Raw genomic sequence first — 20,045 nt, forward strand, 5'->3', positions numbered from 1 at the left:
ATATCCCCGATTAAAATGAAGGCCAATATCCCCGATTAAAATGAAGGTAAAAATTCTCAAAAAAATACTAGCCAATTGAATCCAACAATATATTAAAGGAATCATTCACCGCTATCAAATGGGATTTACTCCTGGGCTGCAAGGTCAGTTCAATATTTGCAAATCAAACAACATGATATGCCACATTAATAAAAGAAACAATAAGAACCATATGTTCCTTTCAATAGATGCAGAAAAACCTTTTGACAAAGTACAATACCCATTCATGATAAAAACTCTCAACAAAGTAGTTTGAAAGGGAACACACCTCAACATCATAAAGTCCATATACAAAACCCCTACAGATATCATCCTCAATGAGGAAAAATTGAGATCTTTTCCTCCACATTCAGGAGCAAGATGGGTTTGTCCACTCACCACTGGAAGTCCTAGTCACAGCAAACAGACAACAAAAAGAAATATAAGGCATCCAAACTGGTAAGGAAGAAGCCAAACACTACTTATAGATGACATGGTACTCTATATAGAAAATGTTAAAGACTCTACCAAAAAAATTGCCAGAACTGATACATGAATTGAGTAGAGTTGCAGGATATAAAATCAACATACAGAAATCTGTTGCATACAGATATTGGTGTCACATACACCAGTAATGAAGCAGCAGAAAGAGACATCAAGGAATCGATCACTTTTACAATTGCACCAAAAACCATAAGATAGCTGGGAATAAACCTAACCAAAGAGGTAAAATATTTGTACACTGAAAACTACAAAACACTGATGAAAGAAGGTGAAGATGACACAAAAAATGGGAAAACACTCCATGCTCATGGATTGGAAGAACAAATATAATGAAAATATTTATATTACCCAAAGCAATCTACACATTCAATTCAATCCCTATCAAAATACCACAAACATTTTTCACAGAACTCGAACAATCCTAAAATTTGTATGGAACCACAAAAAAAAAATAGCCAAAGCAACCTTCAAAAAGAAAAGCAAAGCTGGAGACATCACAATTCTGGACTTTAAGTTATATTACAAAACTGTAGTGATGAAAACCCTATGGTACTGGCACAGAAAAAGACACATAGATCAATGGAACAGAAGAGTTATCCCATAAATGGACACACAACTATCTAGTCAACTAATATTCAGCAAAGCAAGAAAGAATATCCAATGGAAAAAAGACAGTCCCTGCAGCAAATGTTGATGGAAAAGCTGGGCATCAACATGCAAAAGAATGAAACTGGACCACTTTTTTAAACCATACAAAAAATAAATTTAAAATTGTTGAAAGACCTAAATGTGAGACAGAAAACCATCAAAATCCTAGAGGAGAACACAGGCAGCAACCTTTTTGACATTGGCTGTAGTAAGTTACTAGATATAGGTCTTGAGTCAAGGGAAACAAAACCAAACATGAACTATTGGGACTTCATCAAGATAAAAAGATTTTGCACAGTGAAGGAAATAATCAACAAATCTAAAAGAAAACTTTTGGAATGGGAGAATATTTTGCAAATGGTATATCTGATAAAAGTTTAGTATCCAAAAAATATATATAAATTATCAAACACACAAAAAAACAAACAATCCAGTTAAGCAATAGGCAGAAGACTTGAGCAGACGTTTTTGTTTTTTTGTTTTTTTTTTTTCCGGAGAAGATATACAGATGGCTAACAGACATATGAAAAGATGCTCAATATCACTCATCATCAGGGAAATACAAATCAAAACTACAATGAGATATCACTTCACTCCAGTCAGAAAGGCTAAAATTAACAACTCAGGAAACAACGGACAGGTTTTGGCAAAGGTACAGAGAAAGGGAACTCTTTTACACTGCTTTTGGGAATGCAGGTGGTGCAGCCACTCTGGAAAATAGTATGGAGATTCCTCAAAAAGTTAAAAATAGAACTACCCTACAATCAAGCAATTTCATTAGTAGCTATCTATCCAAAGGTTACAAGGATACTGATTCAAAGGGGGTACATGTATCCCAATGTTAAGCTGTATTATGAAAAATAGCAAAATTATGGAAAAAAGTCCAAATGGATAAAGAACATGTAGTATACATACAACAGAATATTAATAAGCTATAAAATAGAATCAAATCTTGTCATTTGCAAAGATGTGGATGGAGCTAGCAAGTAGTAAGCTAAATGAAATAAGTCTGTCAGAGAAAGACAAGTACTATATGATTTCACTCATATGTGGAATTAATGAACCAAAACAAATGAACATGGTGGAGGGAAATACAGGAAAACTAGAATACAGACTAGTAACTTAGAAAACAAACAGAGTTGTTAGAGAGCAGGTGGGCTGGAAATTGCATTAAATGGGTGACAGGAATTAAGGAGGGCATTTGTTGTGATGAACACAGGGTGTTGTATGTCAGTCATGAATCACTAAATTCTACACCTGAAACTATTATATTGTATATTAACAAATTGGAATTTAATAAGCAACTTTGAAAAAATAAAATGAATGATAGAGTGGGGTGGAGAGGAAGAGGTATAGAGATAGAGAATATGAATGGATATAATATACTGTTATCATGCCTGGCATTAGTAAGTTCCAAATGAGGATTGGGTATTTTCTTTCAGGAGGAAAGTTTTTATATTATCAAAAGCACTGGAATCAGAAGACATGAACATGACTCATCACTTATTCACTTACTGGGAAGGGAATGATGGGAGTTAGCTAGTGTTTACTGACAATTAACCATGTGTCAGCTACTTCTCAATATACTAATTCAGAATATATTATTGATCAACTACTATGTGCTAGGATGCTATTATGTATGTTATGTCCTGATAATTAAATTAATAAAACAAAAATTCCTTTCATGTACTTATATTCTTGTTTATTCTTCATAAATTTCTGTAAGGTGTGTATTGTCATTTATGTTTCACAAATAAGCAAATATGGGGCACAAATGTTGTGTCATGAATGGTCTCTCCTGGGAAGCTTCTTCCCTGTTACCCTGAGTCTCCTCATCCACAATTAGAGACACCAGGCCACAGGGGTACTGCCCAGAGGGATCTCAAAGACATAAGTGCCCAGTCCAAGAAGCTCCTTTGTCCTGTGGGTCTGATATTCTTCTTCTCCACCTACAGACAAGTTGCCATGGTGCACTGGCAAATGATATCCTATAACAGCAAGCAGTCTGACCTGGGTTGTGTTCTTCCTCTCTACAACTGAGAGACTTCCTTTTTCAAGAGAAGCAACAGTTTCCTGGCCCAGAGAAATTCTTATACTCCTCAGGCAGCACCAGGAAAGAGTAGTGAGGGCCACAGTAGCACAAAATAAACCACATAGACCAAAGTCATACTATAAAACCATATAGACCAAAGTCATACTATAAAGATCATGAAAATCACAATCTCATTACAACCATATTCACAAAAGTAAGCCAAGACAGATATGCTAAACCTAAACAAGTGATCATCTCCTAAATTAAAAGATTTAAATAGAACACTTGGTCTCTTAGCAATTATGAAAATATCCAAGAGATATTTTTTAATTTTTTTAATGTTTATTTATTTTTGAGACAGAAACAGACAGAGCATGAATGGAGAAGCGTCAGAGAGAGGGAGACACAGAATCTGAAACAGGCTCCAGGCTCTGAGCTGTCAGCACAGAGCCCGACGCGGGGCTCGAACTCATGGACTGCGAGATCATGACCTGAGCTGAAGTCGGACGCTTAACAGACTGAGCCACCCAGGCGCCCCTCCAAGAGATATTTTTAAAAACATCTCTTATCATAACAAGAATTAGGAAAATTCCACGAATGAGAAAAGGCAATCAACTGACACCAACACTTAAATAAATCAGATGTTGGAATTATCTAACAAGTATTTTAAAGCAGTCACCATACAAATGCTTCAGTCAGCAATTACAAATTATCTTGCAATAAAATAATTATTAGAAAATATCAGCAAGAAATTACAAAATATTTTTCACATAGAAACTGTGAAAAGAAAAAAAAAGTTGAAATATAAATTAAAAACTCCCTGAATGGGCTAAATAGCATAGAGGAACTAACAGATGAAAGAATCACTGAACTTGAGTACAAAGCAATAGAATTTATGCAAAATGAACAGGAAGGAAACAGACTGAAAATACAATGGACCTGTGGGAAGATAAAAAAAATCATTAAACAATTATATTATCAAGTCTCATGAAAATAAAAACAAAATAATATATTTCTGAAAAAGTTTTCAAAGACATAAAGACTGAAAACCACAAATTTGGTAAAAGACCTACAGATTCAAGAGGGTGAGCAAAACCCAAGTAGAATAAATTCAAATAAATGTATACCAGTAAGCATTAAAATGAAACTTCTGAAAACTAATGACAAAGGAGAAATCTTAGAAGTAGTCAGGAAAAAACATTACATTCTAAAGGCAACACCCATTGGAATGACCATGGATGGGTTTCTACTGAAGCCATGGAGACCAGAAGGAAGTGACCAACATTTTTCAAGTGATGAAAGAAAATAACTTACAAATGTAAATTCTATATCTATCAAAACTACCCTATGGGAATGAAGGGGAAAGAAAGACATTCTATGGCAAAGAAAAACTAAAAGAATTTGTTATTTAAAAGTGGAGAAAGCAAAGAAAACTAAATGGAAGTAATGTTTTGATATTTAGAATGGTAATTTTTTCCAGTTTTATTGTGAAATAATTCACATTCATCACTGTATATGTTTAAGGCATATAGTATGATGATGGTCTGATTTACATATATTGTGAAATGATTACCACAATAGGTTCAGCTAATATCCATCTTCTCATATACATACAATAAAAAGAAAAGAAGAAAAAGTCTCCCCTTGTGATGAGAACTGTTAGGATTTACTCTTTTAACAATATTCCTGTATATTATGTAGCAGGGCTAGTTATAGTCATCACATTGCACATTATGTCCCTAGCACTTATATATCTTACAACTGAAAGTTTGTACCATTTGATCACCTTTATTCACCCCCCTCCCATCTTGACTCTGGTAACCATAAGTCTGATCTATTTTTCCATGAATTTTTGTTTTGTTTTAGATTCCACATGTAAGTGATATTATACAGGATTTTTTCTGTCAGACTTGTTTCACTTAGCATAATGCCTTCAATGTCCATCCATGTTGTTGTAAATGGTAGGGTTTTCTCATTATTTATGGCTTAATAATATCTCATTATGTATGTATGTAATAATATATCATTATGTATGTATGTATTTCTCTCTCCCTGTGTGTGTGTGTGTGTGTGCGTGAACCACAACGTCTTTATTTATTCACTCATACATGAAGAGTTAAGTTGTTTTCACGTCTTGACTATTGTAAATAATGATGCTATGACCATGGGGGTGCAGATATCTTTTCAAGTTAGTGTTTTTTTTCTTTTAACCTTTGGATATATTCCCAGAAATGGAATCGCTGAATTATATGGTTGTTCTATTTTTAAATTTTTGAGGATCCTCCATAATGTTTTCCAATGGCTGTACCAATTTACAATTCCATCAAAGTTTCAGAAAGTTTATATATATATATATATATATATATATATACACACACACACACACACACACACACACATATATATATATATATATATATATATATATATATATATATATATAATGGCCTTTCTAACATGTGTAAGGTGATATTTTACTGTGGTTTTATCTGCATTTCCATGACTAGTGATGTTGATCATTTTTCATGTACCTGTTGGAATTTCTTCTGTGGGGAAAAGTCTGTTCAATTTCTTTGCCCATTTTTTAATTGGACTATTTGTTATTATGCTATTGAGTTGTATGAATTTTCATATGTTTAGTATATTAATCCCTTATGAGATATATGATTTATAAATATATTTTTCCCATTCTGTAGGTTGTCTTTTCACTTTGTTGATGGTTTCTTTTGCTGTGCAGAGGCTTTTATGTTTGATATGGTCCCACTTGTTTATTTGTGGTGGCTGTTGCTTGTGCTTTAGGTGCAATATTAAACAAAATCACTACCAATACCCACATCATGACATTTTGTTCCTATGCTTTCTTCTAGATTATTTATGGCTTCAGATCTTACATTTAAGTATTTTATTTATTTAAAGTTAATTTTTGTGAGTAGTTCAAGATATGGGTTGAGTTTAATTCTTATCAATGTAAATAATACAATTATCCCAACATCATTTATTGAAGAGACTGTCTTTTCTCCATTGAGTACTCTTGTCCCCTTTGTCAAATATTAGTTGACTATATACTTGGGTTTATTTCTGGGATCTTGATTTTGTTCGATTGGTCTATGTGTCTGCATTTATGGCAGTACCATACTGTTTTGATGACTACAGATATATGGTATAGCTTGAAATCAAGAAGTGTGATTTGTTCTTTTTCAGTATTTCTTTGGCTATTTGGGGTCTTTTGTGGTTCAGTATAGAGGTTAGGAATGTTTTTTCTACTCTTATAAAAATGTCATAGGTATATTGAAATAAATTTCATTGAATCTATAGATAGCTTTTGGTAGTAGTGACATTTTAACAATATGAATTCTTCCATTTCATGAACATGAAATACCTTTCCATTTATTTATGTTTTCTTCAATTTCTTTCATCAGTGTTTTATAGTTTTCAGTGTAGAGATCTTTTCCTTCCTAAGTTAATCTATTCCTACTTATTGTTTTTGATGCTTTTGTAAATGTACAGAAATGTTACTGATTTTGTATGTTAATTTGTATTCTGCAGCTACTGAATTCATTGATTAGATCTAACAGGTTTTTGATTGAGTCTTTAGGATTTTCTAGGTATAAAAGCGTGCCATTTGCTAATACAGACAATTTTACTTCTTTCTTTCCATATCTGGTACATTTTATTTATTTTACTTGCTTAATTGCTCTAGCAAGGACTTCCAGTACTATGTTGAATATAAGTGATGAGAGTGGGCACCCTGATCTTACAGGAAAAGCTTTCATTCTTTCACCATTGAGTATATTAGCTGTTGGCTTATCATATTTGGCCTTTATTATATTGAGATGTGTTGCTTCTATGTGTTGGCCTTGTAAATTAAGTTTGAGAGTGTCCCTCCCCTCTGATTTTTTGGAAGAATTTGAAAAGGATTCGTGTTAATTCTTGAAATATTTGGTAAAATTCACCAGCGAAGTCATCTAATCCTTGCCTTTTCTTTATTGGGAGATGTTTTAAATTACTAATATAATCTCCTTTCTAGTAATTGGTATATTCAGATTATTTATTTATTCCTGATTCAGTTTTTGTAAATTCTATGTTTCTAAGATTTTCACCTTTTCTTCTAGGTTGTTCAGTTTGTTAGAATATAGTTTTTAATATAGCCTTAGCCTTTTATGATACATGGAATATTTGTGCCATCAATTTTAATGTCTGCTTTTTCATAGATAATTCTGTTTGATTGGTGTCCTTTCTCATTTTTCCTTGATTATTTTAGCTAACAGTTTATAAATTTTATCTTTTCAAAAAAAGAACACAACTCTTAGTGTAGTTAATCTTTCCTATTGTTTCTATTGTTCCTATTTCATTTACTTATTATCTAATATTTATCATTTCTTTTTTTTCCTACTAGCTTTGGTGTCAGTTTGTTTTTACTTTTCTAGTTCCTTAAGCTATGAATTAGGTTGTTTATTTGGGATCTTTCTTGCTTCTTAATGTAGGCATTTATTGCTAAGAACTTCCTTCTTAGAATTGTTTCTGCTGTATCACATAAGTTCCTGTATGTGGTGTTTCTATTTTCATTTGTCTCAAGAAATTTTTATTCCTTTTTATTTTGTTCTTTGATCCATTGGATATTCAAGAAAGTGTGTTTTAATTTCCATGTATTCAAAATTTTCCAGTTTTTCTCCTGTTATTAGTTTCTAGTTTCATGTCATTGTGGTCAAATAAAATCTTTGGTATGATTTCAGCCTTCTTGAATTTGCTAAGACTTGTTTTGTGGCCTAACATGTAGTCTATCTTAGAAAATATGCCATTTCCATCTGAGAAGAATGTGTATCTGCTGTTATTGGATAGAATGTTCTACATACATCCATTAGGTCATTTGGTCTATAGTGTTGTTCAAATTCACTGTTCCCTTATTGATACTCTGTCTGGATCTATTGAGTGTTGAGAGTAGAGAATTAAGTCCCCATCTATTATTGTATTACTGTTTATTTCTCCTTTTAGCTCTGTTAGTTTTTGCTTTAGCACTTAGGTGCTCCAAAGTTGGGCACATAAATATTTGCAATTGGTATATTTTCTTGATGTTTTGACTCCTTTATCAATATATAATTACCTTTTTTTGTCTCTTTAACACTTTCATTTTCTTTATTCTTTTTAAATGTTTACTTTGAGAGAGAGGGAGAGGGAGAGAGCACAAGTAGGGGGGAGAGGCACAGAGAAAGGAAAGAATCCTAAGCAGGATCTGCACTGTCAGCATGGAGCCCAATATGGTGCTCAATCTTACCAACCATGAGTTCATGACCTGAGCTGAAATCAAGAGTCAGACTCTTAACCGAAGGAGCCACCCAGTTGTCCCATCTCTTTAACAGTTTTAAGGTGTATTTTGTCTGATATAAGTATAGTTACACCTTGTTTTGTTGTTGTTGTTGTTTGTTTGTTTGCTTTTACCATTTGTTTGAATGTCTTGTTCCATCCCTTCACTCTCAGTCCATATCTATATTTAAGGCTAAAGTGAGCTCTTTGTAGGCAGAATATTGTAGGATCTTGCTTTTTTATCTATTTACCCCATCTATATTTTTTGATTAGAGGGTTTAATCCATTTATATTTAAATAAGTATTGATAAGCAAATACTATTGCCACTTTGTTAATTGTTCTCTGGTCATTTTCTAAGTCCATTGCTCCTGTTCCTTAACCTTCTATCCTTTGTGCTTTAATGTGTTTTAGTATCAGTGTTGCTTGATGTTTTTATTGTGTTATTTTGTGTAATTATTACAATACTTTCCCTTTTGTCACCATGAGGCTTACATAAAATATATTAAATTTTTGACACCTTATTTTAAACTGATAACTTCAATAGAATTCATATACTTTACACTCTTACTTCTTCTCTCTCACACATTTTAGGTATTGCTATTACAATTTAAAGATCTTCCTCAATTGACAATGTGGTTACATCCCAATAAATGAATCATCATTTGAAAATGTTATAGTTGAGAATGCATTTAATACTCCTACTGAAAATCATAGCCTAGTCTAGCCTACCTTATATGGTTCCAAGAATGCATACACTAGCCTAGAGTTGGGCAAAATGATCTTAAACGAAGCATATTTTGTAATAAAGTATTGAATATCTCATGTAATTTATTTAATACTGTACTGAGAGATAAAAAAAAAAGAGTAATTTTATGGACATGGATTGCTGTAAGTGTATTGATGCTTTAACCTCGCAATCATTTGGCTCAGTGGGAGCTGCAGCTCACTGCTGCTGACCAGCATCATGGGAGAGTATTGTCTCACATATCACTATCCAAAGAAAAGAGCAAAATTCAAAATTCAAATTAAAGTTTTTACTGAATGTACATCACTTTAACATCATAATATTGAAAATGTATATGTCAACCATTGTAAGTTGGGAACTGTCTGTACATGTTTTATATATATATATATATATATATATAATGTAATTGATAGCAGAAGATTATTGTATTTATAGTTATATATCTATATATCTATATAGATATCTATATCTATATCCATATCCATATCTATATCTATATCTATATCTATAGATATATATATATTTCTTTTAAACTAGAGTTGTGAAAAATGCACCAATATTACCATATTGCAGAATTTAACTATGACTATATGTTTGCCACTACCAGTGAAATTTATGTTACAAAATGATAAAATCTTGATACTGGTAGGGAGTGTTAACTTACATGTGTATATAATAATACCCAGAATGATCTCTTTCTTACTGGTCTATACAACAATCAAGATACAATCCCGCCCAAATTAATTTACCCACAGGAAGTCAAGAAAAGACAAACAGAGGAACAAGAAAAATAAAATTTAAAAAGTAATAAAATGGCAGACTTAAGCTCTAATATATCAATCATTACCTTATATATAAATGGTCTAATACAAGAATTAAAAGCAGACATTTGCATACCATATGAAAATAAACACTATCAAATTTTCCTCAATAACTTATCGAATAAATGAATGAGTCATTTTCAGGAAATTAAAAAAGAACAAGGTATCATGCAAAAATTATACAAAGAATCTTCTTTCCTAATTAGGAGGCAAAGGCAATTCTCTCAAATGATTAATGTACCCCAAATGTTAGCTATTAACCAGTTTTTTGTGTTTTTTTTAAAATTTTTTCAATATATGAAGTTTATTGTCAAATTGGTTTCCATACAACACCCAGTGCTCATCCTAAAAGGTGCCCTCCTCAATACCCATCACCCACCCTCCCTTCCATCCCACCCCCCATCAACCCTCAGTTTGTTCTCAGTTTTTAAGAGTCTCTTATGCTTTGGCTCTCTCCCACTCTAACCTCTTTTTTTTTTCCTTCCCCTCCCCCATGGGTTTCTGTTAAGTTTCTCAGGATCCACATAAGAGTGAAAACTCATGGTATCTGTCTTTCTCTGTATGGCTTATTTCACTTAGCATCACACTCTCCAGTTCCATCCATGTTGCTACAAAGAGCCATATTTCATTATTTCTCATTGCCACGTAGTACTCCATTGTGTATATAAACCACAATTTCTTTATCCATTCATCAGTTGATGGACATTTAGGCTCTTTCCATAATTTGGCTATTGTTGAGAGTGCTGCTATAAACATTGGGGTACAAGTGCTCCTATGCATCAGTACTCCTGTATCCCTTGGGGCAATTCCTAGCAGTGCTATTGCTGGGTCATAGGGTAGGTCTATTTTTAATTTTCTGAGGAACCTCCACACTGCTTTCCAGAGTGGCTGCGCCAATTTGCATTCCCACCTACAGTGCAAGAGGGTACTCATTTCTCCACATCCTCTCCAGCACCTATGGTCTTCTGATTTGTTCATTTTGGCCACTCTGACTGGCGTGAGGTGATATCTGAGTGTGGTTTTGATTTATATTTCCCTGATGAGGAGCGACGTTGAGCATCTTTTCATGTGCCTGTTGGCCATCCGGATGTCTTCTTTAGAGAAGTGTCTATTCATATTTTCTGCCCATTTCTTCACTGGGTTATTTGTTTTTCGGGTGTGGAGTTTGGTGAGCTCTTTTAGATTTTGGATACTAGCCCGTTGTCTGATATGTCATTTGCAAATATATTTTCCCATTCCGTTGGTTGCCTTTTAGTTTTGTTGGTTGTTTCCTTTGCTGTGCAGAAGCTTTTTATCTTCATAAGGTCCCAGTAGTTCATTTTTGCTTTTAATTCCCTTGCCTTTGGGGATGTGTCGAGTAAGAGATTGCTACGGCTAAGGTCAGAGAGGTCTTTTCCTGCTTTCTCCTCTAGGGTTTTGATGGTTTCCTGTCTCACATTCAGGTCCTTTATCCATTTTGAGTTTATTTTTGTGAATGGTGTGAGAAAGTGGTCTAGTTTCAATCTTCTGCATGTTGCTGTCCAGTTCTCCCAGCACCATTTGTTAAAGAGACTGTCTTTTTTCCATTGGATGTTCTTTCCTGCTTTGTCAAAAATTAGCTGGCCATACGTTTGTGGGTCTAGTTCCGGGGTTTCTATTCTATTCCATTGGTCTATGTGTCTGTTTGTGTGCCAATCCCATGCTGTCTTGATGATTACAGCTTTGTAGTAGAGGCTAAAATCTGGGATTGTGATGCCTCCTGCTTTGGTCTTTTTCTTCAAAATTACTTTGGCTATTCGGGGCCTTTTGTGGTTCCATATGAATTTTAGGATTGCTTGTTCTAGTTTCGAGAAGAATGCTGGTGCAATTTTGATTGGGATTGCAATGAATATGTAGATAGCTTTGGGTAGTGTTGACATTTTGACAATATTTATTCTTCCAATCCATGAGCACGGAATGTTTTTCCATTTCTTTATATCTTCTTCAATTACCTTCACCAGCTTTCTATAGTTTTCAGCATACAGATCTTGTACATCTTTGGTTAGATTTATTCCTAGGTATTTTATGCTTCTTGGTGCAATTGAGAATGGGATCAGTTTCTTTATTTGTCTTTCTGTTGCTTCATTGTTAGTGTATAAGAATGCAACTGATTTCTGTACATTGATTTTGTATCCTGCAACTTTACTAAATTCATGTATCAGTTCTAGCAGACTTCTGGTGGAGTCTATCGGATTTTCCATGTATAGTATCATGTCATCTGCAAAAAGTGAAAGCTTGACTTCATTTTGGCCAAGTTTGATGCCTTTGATTTCCTTTTGTTGTCTGATTGCTGATGCTAGCACTTCCAACACTACGTTAAACAACAGTGGTGAGAGTGGACATCCCTGTCGTGTTCCTGATCTCAGGGAAAAAGATCTCAGTTTTTCCCCATTGAGGATGATGTTAGCTGTGGGCTTTTCATAAATGGCTTTTATGATCTTTAAGTATGTTCCTTCTATCCCGACTTTCTCAAGGGTTTTTATTAAGAAAGGTGCTGGATTTTGTCAAAGGCCTTTTCTGCATCGATTGACAGGATCATATGGTTCTTATCTTTTCTTTTATTAATGTGATGTATCACATTGATTGATTTGAGAAAGTTGAACCAGCCCTGCATCCCAGGAATGAATCCCACTTGATCGTGGTGAATCATTCTTTTTATATGCTGTTGAATTCTATTTGCTGGTATCTTATTGAGAATTTTTTCATCCATATTCATCAGGGATATTGGCCTGTAGTTCTCTTTTTTTAATGGGTCTCTGTCTGGTTTAGGAATCAAAGTAATACTGGCTTCCTAGAATGAGTCTGGAAGTTTTCTTTCCCTTTCTATTTCTTGGAATAGCTTGAGAAGGATAGGTATTATCTCTGCTTTACACGTCTGGTAGAACTCCCCTGGGAAGCCATCTGGTCCTGGACTCTTATTTGTTGGGAGATTTTTGATGACTGATTCAATTTGTTCGCTGGTTATGGGTCTGTTCATGCTTTCTATTTCCTCCTGATTGAGTTTTGAAAGCATATGGGTGTTTAGGAATTTGTCCATTTCTTCCAAGTTGTCCAGTTTTTTGGCATATAATTTTTCATAGTATTTCCTGATAATTGCTTGTATCTCTGAGGGATTGGTTGTAATAATTCCATTTTCATTCATGATTTTATCTATTTGGGTCCTCTCCCTTTTCTTTTTGAGAAGCCTGGCTAGAGGTTTATCAATTTGGTTTATTTTTTCGAAAAAACAACTCTTGGTATCATTGATCTGCTCTACAGTTCTTTTAGATTCTATATTGTTTATTTCTGTTCTGATCTTTATTATGTCTCTTCTTCTGCTGGGTTTAGGCCGTCTTTGCTGTTCTGCTCCTATTTCCTTTAGGTGTGCTGTTAGATTTTGTATTTGGGATTTTTCTTGTTTCTGGAGATAGGCCTGGATTGCAATGTAGTTTCCTCTCAGGACTGCCTTCGCTGCATCCCAAAGCGTTAGGATTGTTTTATTTTCATTTTCGTTTGTTTCCATATATTTTTTAAATTTCTTCTCTAATTGCCTGGTTGACCCATTCATTCTTTAGTAGGGTGTTCTTTAACCTCCCTGCTTTTGGAGGCTTTCCAGACTTTTTCCTGTGGTTGATTTCAAGCTTCTTAGCATTGTGGTCTGAAAGTATGCATGGTATGATTTCAATTCTTGTATACTTATGAAAGGCTGTTTTGTGACCCAGTATGTGATCTATTTTGGAGAATATTCCATGTGCCCTCAAGAAGAAAGTATATTCTGTTGCTCTGGATGCAGAGTTCTCTATATGTCTTTCAAGTCCATCTGATCCAATGTATCATTCAGGGCCCTTGTGTCTTTATTGACTGTGTGTCTAGATGATCTATCCATTTCTGTAAGTGGAGTGTTAAAGTCCCCTGCAATTACCACATTCTTATCCATAATGTTGTTTCTGTTTGTGATTAATTGTTTTATATATTTGGGGGCTCTTGTATTCGGCGCATAGACATTTATAATTGTTAGCTCTTCCTGGTGGATAGACCCTGTGATTATTGTATAATGCCCTTCTTCATCTCTTGTTACAGCCTTTAATTGAAAGTCTAGTTTGTCTGATATAAGTATGGCTACTCCAGTGTTCTTTTGACTTCCAGTGGCATGATAAATAATTCTCCATCCCCTCACTCTTAATCTGAACGTGTCCTCAGGTCTGAAATGAGTCTCTTGTAGAGGGCAAATAGATGGGTCTTTTTTTTTAATCCATTCTGATACCCTATGTCTTTTGGCTAGAGCATTTAGTCCATTTACATTCAGTGTTATTCTAGAAAGATATGGGTTTAGAGTCATTGTGATGTCCATAGGTTTCATGTTTGTAGCAATGTCTCTGGTACTTTGTCTCACAGAATCCCCCTTAGGATCTCTTGTATCACTTGTTTAGTTAACCAGTTTTATAATTAGAAGAACATTGTTGTTCTTAATTAATTTTACTCAGCTAACATAATACTTATTCAAAATTTGGTGCTGATAGTGCTATAAGACTATTAATTATAAATAAAATATTAACTTATAAACATAAAGTGATATGTAACCCCAAATCACAATAAAAATTGGTTTATCTTAGAAATGCAATATATCTTAATTTGTGGAATTTATTAATATATACAAATTAACATGTCAAAACGAAAATAGATGAAATTGTCAACAGATGTTGATAAAATGAAACAAAATTCAAAGCCATTTGATTTTTAAAGTCATATATATTATATAAAATATTTAAAAACTCTCTATATTCTGCTATTTGTTTACTCAGGTTCCTTACACTAGTAAAGAATAAACAATGAATAGATGAGTAAAAAAAGCAATTTGAAATATTACACAAAATTCTAAATGCAAATAAACAATAAGCACAAAAAAGTTGTTTTTACCCCATCAAATAGAAAAAAAGTAAATAAAAAAGGATATACCATAAAGTTCTCATTAATTAGTAATTTAATATTACAAAGGAAAGCATAAAATTAATAGATGGTAGATACATGCATTGTTCATATGTGGTATGGCTTTTAGGATATAAGAATTCCATGCACTATTGATAATAAATATAATTATAATGTAAATTAGCAAAAAAAAATTCAGAAGTGTTCTGCTTATATATTTCAAGAATTTCTTAAGAGTATGCATTATTTTGCCTGGTAATTATACTTCTAGAAATGTGTCCTGAGGAAATACTGTTGATTTTCTGTAATGATTTATTTCCAATGATGTTTAAAATCCATATGAATGAACTTTAAATCTAAATAAAAGTAATTATAAAAACAAGGCTAATTAGGAAATTAGCTGCTTATCCAAAAGTTATAGCCCATTTTCTCACTTACTAATAGATAATTGATTTAATTCTGGGTTGTAAGGTGACCATCCTCAAGAACTGATTCTTGATTGGTCTTATTTAATTATGGTAATCCCATTCCCATTTGCCAGGTACTCATTTCCTAGCCTCTCTTGCAGTTTAGAGATATAGCATCCAATTCTCGCCAATAAGATATAAAGAAAATTTGCTCGGTTGCTTCTAGGAAGATAGATTTTCCCTACTAAAAGTCAAGGTGTTTTGTCCTGGTCCCTTCTTCATGACTTTCACTTTGGTGTGGAGATATGATGCTTTGAGTTATGGCAACCAAGAGGCCACAAGCATGAGGAGAAAACAAGGTACACAAGATGAAGAGTAAAAAAAAAAAGTCTGTGTCCTTGGCAACATTGTTGGTCTGCTCAATCAAGCACATTCTCTTAACCTTTAGACTTCATTACATAAATAAATGTGTTTATGGTTCAAGTCACTGCTAAGTTTTATGTTACTTCTAGCTGACCATATCCTGAGTCATAGATAAACTAATTTCTCCACAGCAAAGCTGAGGCTCAAACCCTTGTTTATGTGGCTCATGATTATTTTTACTGAACTATTTTGACTTTGAGCAAGTCGTGCATTCTCTCTGAGTCTTAGTTTCCTCATGTAAAATGGGGTTCATAATACCTCCTTGGTGTGACCGAGGGCCAAATTAGGTAAGCTCTTTACAAGGTACAGACTGCTATACAAGTACAATCTGTTTATATATAAAGCTTTTTAGGAGCACAACATTGCAATTCCTTCATTTTCTCTGAGCTTTCTAGTGGTGCTGAAATAAACACATGCACATTTCATCATTGGTCATGTTTTAAGAGTTTGGTAACGGAAGTTTGAAAGACTCACTTTTCTCCCTTGGAGAAGTTCAATATGTAAATATGTAAATGTGGATGGCTTTAAACATAATGGCAATGTACATGATAGAAACATTTGTAAGAGACTGTTCTTAATGGGAGTGCCAGGACTAATCAAGATCAGTGTATAATTGAAAATAGATTCTGTCAAGCCAAGCAGCTTGGCCCATCAGGTCCATCCCAATGGCCAGCATGATCTAACCTCTGATAACCTTTCCTGGGTCCTGGGAACCCTTATCAACCATGTGGGCACTCATCTGTGATACCAAATATTATGTGTAAAGAGTTAAAATTAGAGTTTGTACTTGCATCTGTTGGTATCTCTTGGACTCAGTCTCTTCATTTGTGAAATACAGATATAGGAAGGTGGGCTAAATAATTGTGATATTTTACTTTACTTAGAGGATCATGTTACTCTTCTACTCAAAACCCTCCAAAGGGTTCCTGGTGCACTGAGGGAAAAAAATATGAAAATTTCTTATCATAGACTTCAAGACTCCACAGAGTTTGGCCTATACCCCTTCTATGACCTCATTGTGTACCACTCTCTATTTCACTTACCATACATCAGCTGCCCTAACCTTTTTCTTCCTTGAACATGCGTAATACATTTCCACCTTGGGACTCTACTACCTATATTCTGTCCTCAGAAGGCACCTCCTTAGAGTTCCTTTGCTACTTGATATGAAATAGCTCTATAGCAGATCAGACCTGATATCTGACTCTTGAACCCCAAGTGGGTGAGCCCTACTTTAATTGACAGATTTCCCTAATGCTAAGGAGTTTTCATGGGCCTCTGCACTCCACATCTCCTCTTGATATATGTCATTATATTGTGGAAACCTCCCTTGGCCCTGATCCTGTCAGGTGGAATTTTGTTGGCATTGCCACTGCTATTATCATAATCTTTGGACTGTATGTTTTGCCCACTAAACTGTATTAGCCACAGGTAGGGCTGACTCTCCTAATCTTGGACCCACTCAGTTGCCAGGCTTGTTCCTAGAATGTGACATAAATAAGTATCCTGATCAGAGGGGCTTACCTTGGAGAGTTCTTGTCCAGGTCCACACAGTTGGCAGGTGGCACACTGTCCCCATTGGTCCCAGTACTCATTTTCTTGGCAATCCATTGTGGAAAGGCTATGGGTACATAACACAAATACTGGGGAGCTAGTGAAAAGGTATCAAAATGTAAGTAGTGGCTTCCATTTCACTTGATTTATGCGTCCTTTTAACATAGTCTCTGGCTCTGAGTTACAGGGTTGAGGAAGCCAATCCAAAATAGCTAATGCTAATGTGCCAGGAAATCTTTTAAATACTTTACATTTAATATTTCATTCAATATTTTACACCAGCATATCAGAGATTATCATTAGCCCCAATTTGCATATGAGGAAACAGAGGCACAGAGGCCAAGAAATTCACCAAAGTTCACAGAATTAGTTGCTATACCACTTGCTGACCTGGAAAGAGAATAAAGCAAGGAGCTAGCTTCTGCCTGGATGAGTAAAGGATAACCACAATTTCTCACATGTGAATAGCTATTAGCAGCTTATAAAACAGTTTAACATCCTTTATTATTTGATCCACACAATAACCATGTGAAGTAAACAATATAGAAATTATTGTCATTGTTTTGTGGATAAGAAAGCTGAAACATGGCCCTCTTTTGCCAAAACTGTCTTGAGTACCTTTGAGGTCCACTAGATGTTATTGCTTCTGTCCTAGGGGAAGATGACCCACCATGAAGAAATGTCCTGATATACTAAGGTGTAGACAAGGAGGAATACTATTCAGATAATAGTTTTTAGAATAAAGATGACATAGGGCATTATCTTTAGCACAGGTTTGAGAATTGAGAGATAGACATTTTAATCCTGGCTATAGGGTAACCAATCATCCAGAACTAAAGGGTTTTCCCAGTATATGGGGTTTTCATTGTTAAAACTGGGACAGTTTAAGGCAAACTGGGATGGTGGGTTAACTTACCTAACATTTGTTTCAACCTATGACCTTGGATGAATCACTTTATTTTTTCTGGCCATAGTTATTTAGCCTGAAAAAAGAGAACAGTGCATTCCTCACCTACCTTATATAGCTCTTGGGAAGATTAAATGAGCTAAGGTTCATCAAAGCATTCTGAAGGCTTTGAAAAGCTGTACAAAGTAAGACAGAGGTAAGTATGCAGAGGAACAGTTTTCTACAAAGATGAATTATAATGAGGGGGACTCAAATAATGGATACACATGGTTTGCACTGTTAAAAGATAAAGGTGGAGTGAGACTCTTTTGCTAACTCCTTAACCTCATAAAGTACTGAAAGTACTGAAAGTCCTAAGGATGTACATCAGAAGAGAGGAGAGTGAATGTGAACTTTGAGAGGGCATGAATCTTCCTCTCAAAAGTCGCCAGTGGTGATAGGACAAGTCATCCTAGCTGGCATTCTTGCTTGAATGCATCTTTTCCCACCATCACCTGGGCCATTCTTCCTCATTCCTTCACTCAGAAGTAAGTGGGCTACAAAATTCATTTTTGTACAAGCTAAAAACACTCCCTCTTGTGTTGTTTCAATTACTGGCCCATAGTATCAGCCTCAATAAGCATGCTCCCCTCCCTACCTACCCTTCTTAGTAAGGACAAAAACAAAAACCATCAGTGGTAGCATAGCCCTTATGACAAGGGAATTAAGTGTCATGGCCACAGGGCCAGCATACTGCTCTGAACAACTACCCTGTATCCTTTTCTTGCCCACAAAAACAAACAAACAAACAAACAAACAAAAACATTGGCAGAAGCCAAAGAGCAGCCCTGCCCTTGAAATGAGCTCTTGACATAGGTATATGAATCTCCACGGCACCTGCTTCTGGTGTCTGAAACACTCTATTCTGTTTAACTTAGGAGCCTCATTTATCTAATAAATGTCATTTGTCATGTGTCTTAACATGTTTCTCTAACACTGACTTTGAAACCTATGTTTAGGCAAGGCAGGCTTATTACCAAATCCTCATAGCAAAATCCAGGGAATGAACAGAAGGCTTTTTTTCTCCTCTGTTTTTGTCAAACTGCTTACCTGAAGCATACCAAAAATATTCTTTCATTATAAGTGTAATGAATTGTCTTTATTAAAGAGAATGAAATATCATAGACTCTAGACTGTTTTGAAGTCATGGTATATGAGTAAAACCGTTTAATAATGACTACATGTCATTATCCAAGGACAAACTCCAAAGTTATGTCAAAATTTTCCCTGTGGTCATCAGTGTTCTCTGGTAGATGTAATTGCCCTTTTATTGTGAGAGAAGGTAATAGATAATAATTAGGTTTTGAGAAAATCAGGGCTACTCAGAGGTTTCTCATAACTGCATCAACACATTCTTCTAGAGTCACAGAAGATGGAGCTGAATCCTTAAAATTCAAATAGACAGGCCTATAAAGTTTTTACATATGTATATAATCATATAAACACTATGCAGATAAAGATACAGAACATTTTCATTACCTTAACAGGCTGTCTCATTGCCCTTCCCAGTCAATATCATCCCATTCTCCCAAGTAATATCTATTTTGGCTTCTTTCACCATTATTAGTTTTACCTGTCCTTGAACTTCATATAAATTAGTTTAATGCAAGAGCACTCTTGCTTCTGACTTTCTTTGCTCAATGTTATTTCTCAGTGAATGAGATTCATCCATCATGTGTGTAGAAATCTTTGTTCCTTACCATTGCTGTTTAGTGTCCCATT

At 34.6% G+C, this 20,045-nt stretch overlaps 1 protein-coding gene across 6 annotated transcripts in view; it reads right to left on the reverse strand.

Annotated features, from left to right (window-relative positions):
* EDA2R (ectodysplasin A2 receptor) overlaps positions 1-20,045 on the reverse strand; it is a 112,158-nt gene that overhangs the window by 65,562 nt on the left and 26,551 nt on the right. For 2 of the 6 annotated variants that reach the window (XM_053202410.1, XM_053202408.1), the window contains exon 2: positions 17,348-17,444. The exons of 1 other annotated variant lie outside the window; for it this stretch is intronic. In XM_053202410.1, the coding sequence (XP_053058385.1) occupies positions 17,348-17,402 (55 nt within the window). In that variant the 5' untranslated portion in view covers positions 17,403-17,444. Of the gene's footprint in view, positions 1-13,089; positions 14,381-17,347; positions 18,361-20,045 lie in introns of those variants that run through there. 3 more of the 6 variants (XM_053202407.1, XM_053202406.1, XM_053202409.1) reach the window with 3 other exon arrangements.

Source organism: Acinonyx jubatus, chromosome X (assembly GCF_027475565.1).
Source record: "Acinonyx jubatus isolate Ajub_Pintada_27869175 chromosome X, VMU_Ajub_asm_v1.0, whole genome shotgun sequence".
NCBI lineage: Eukaryota > Metazoa > Chordata > Mammalia > Carnivora > Felidae > Acinonyx > Acinonyx jubatus.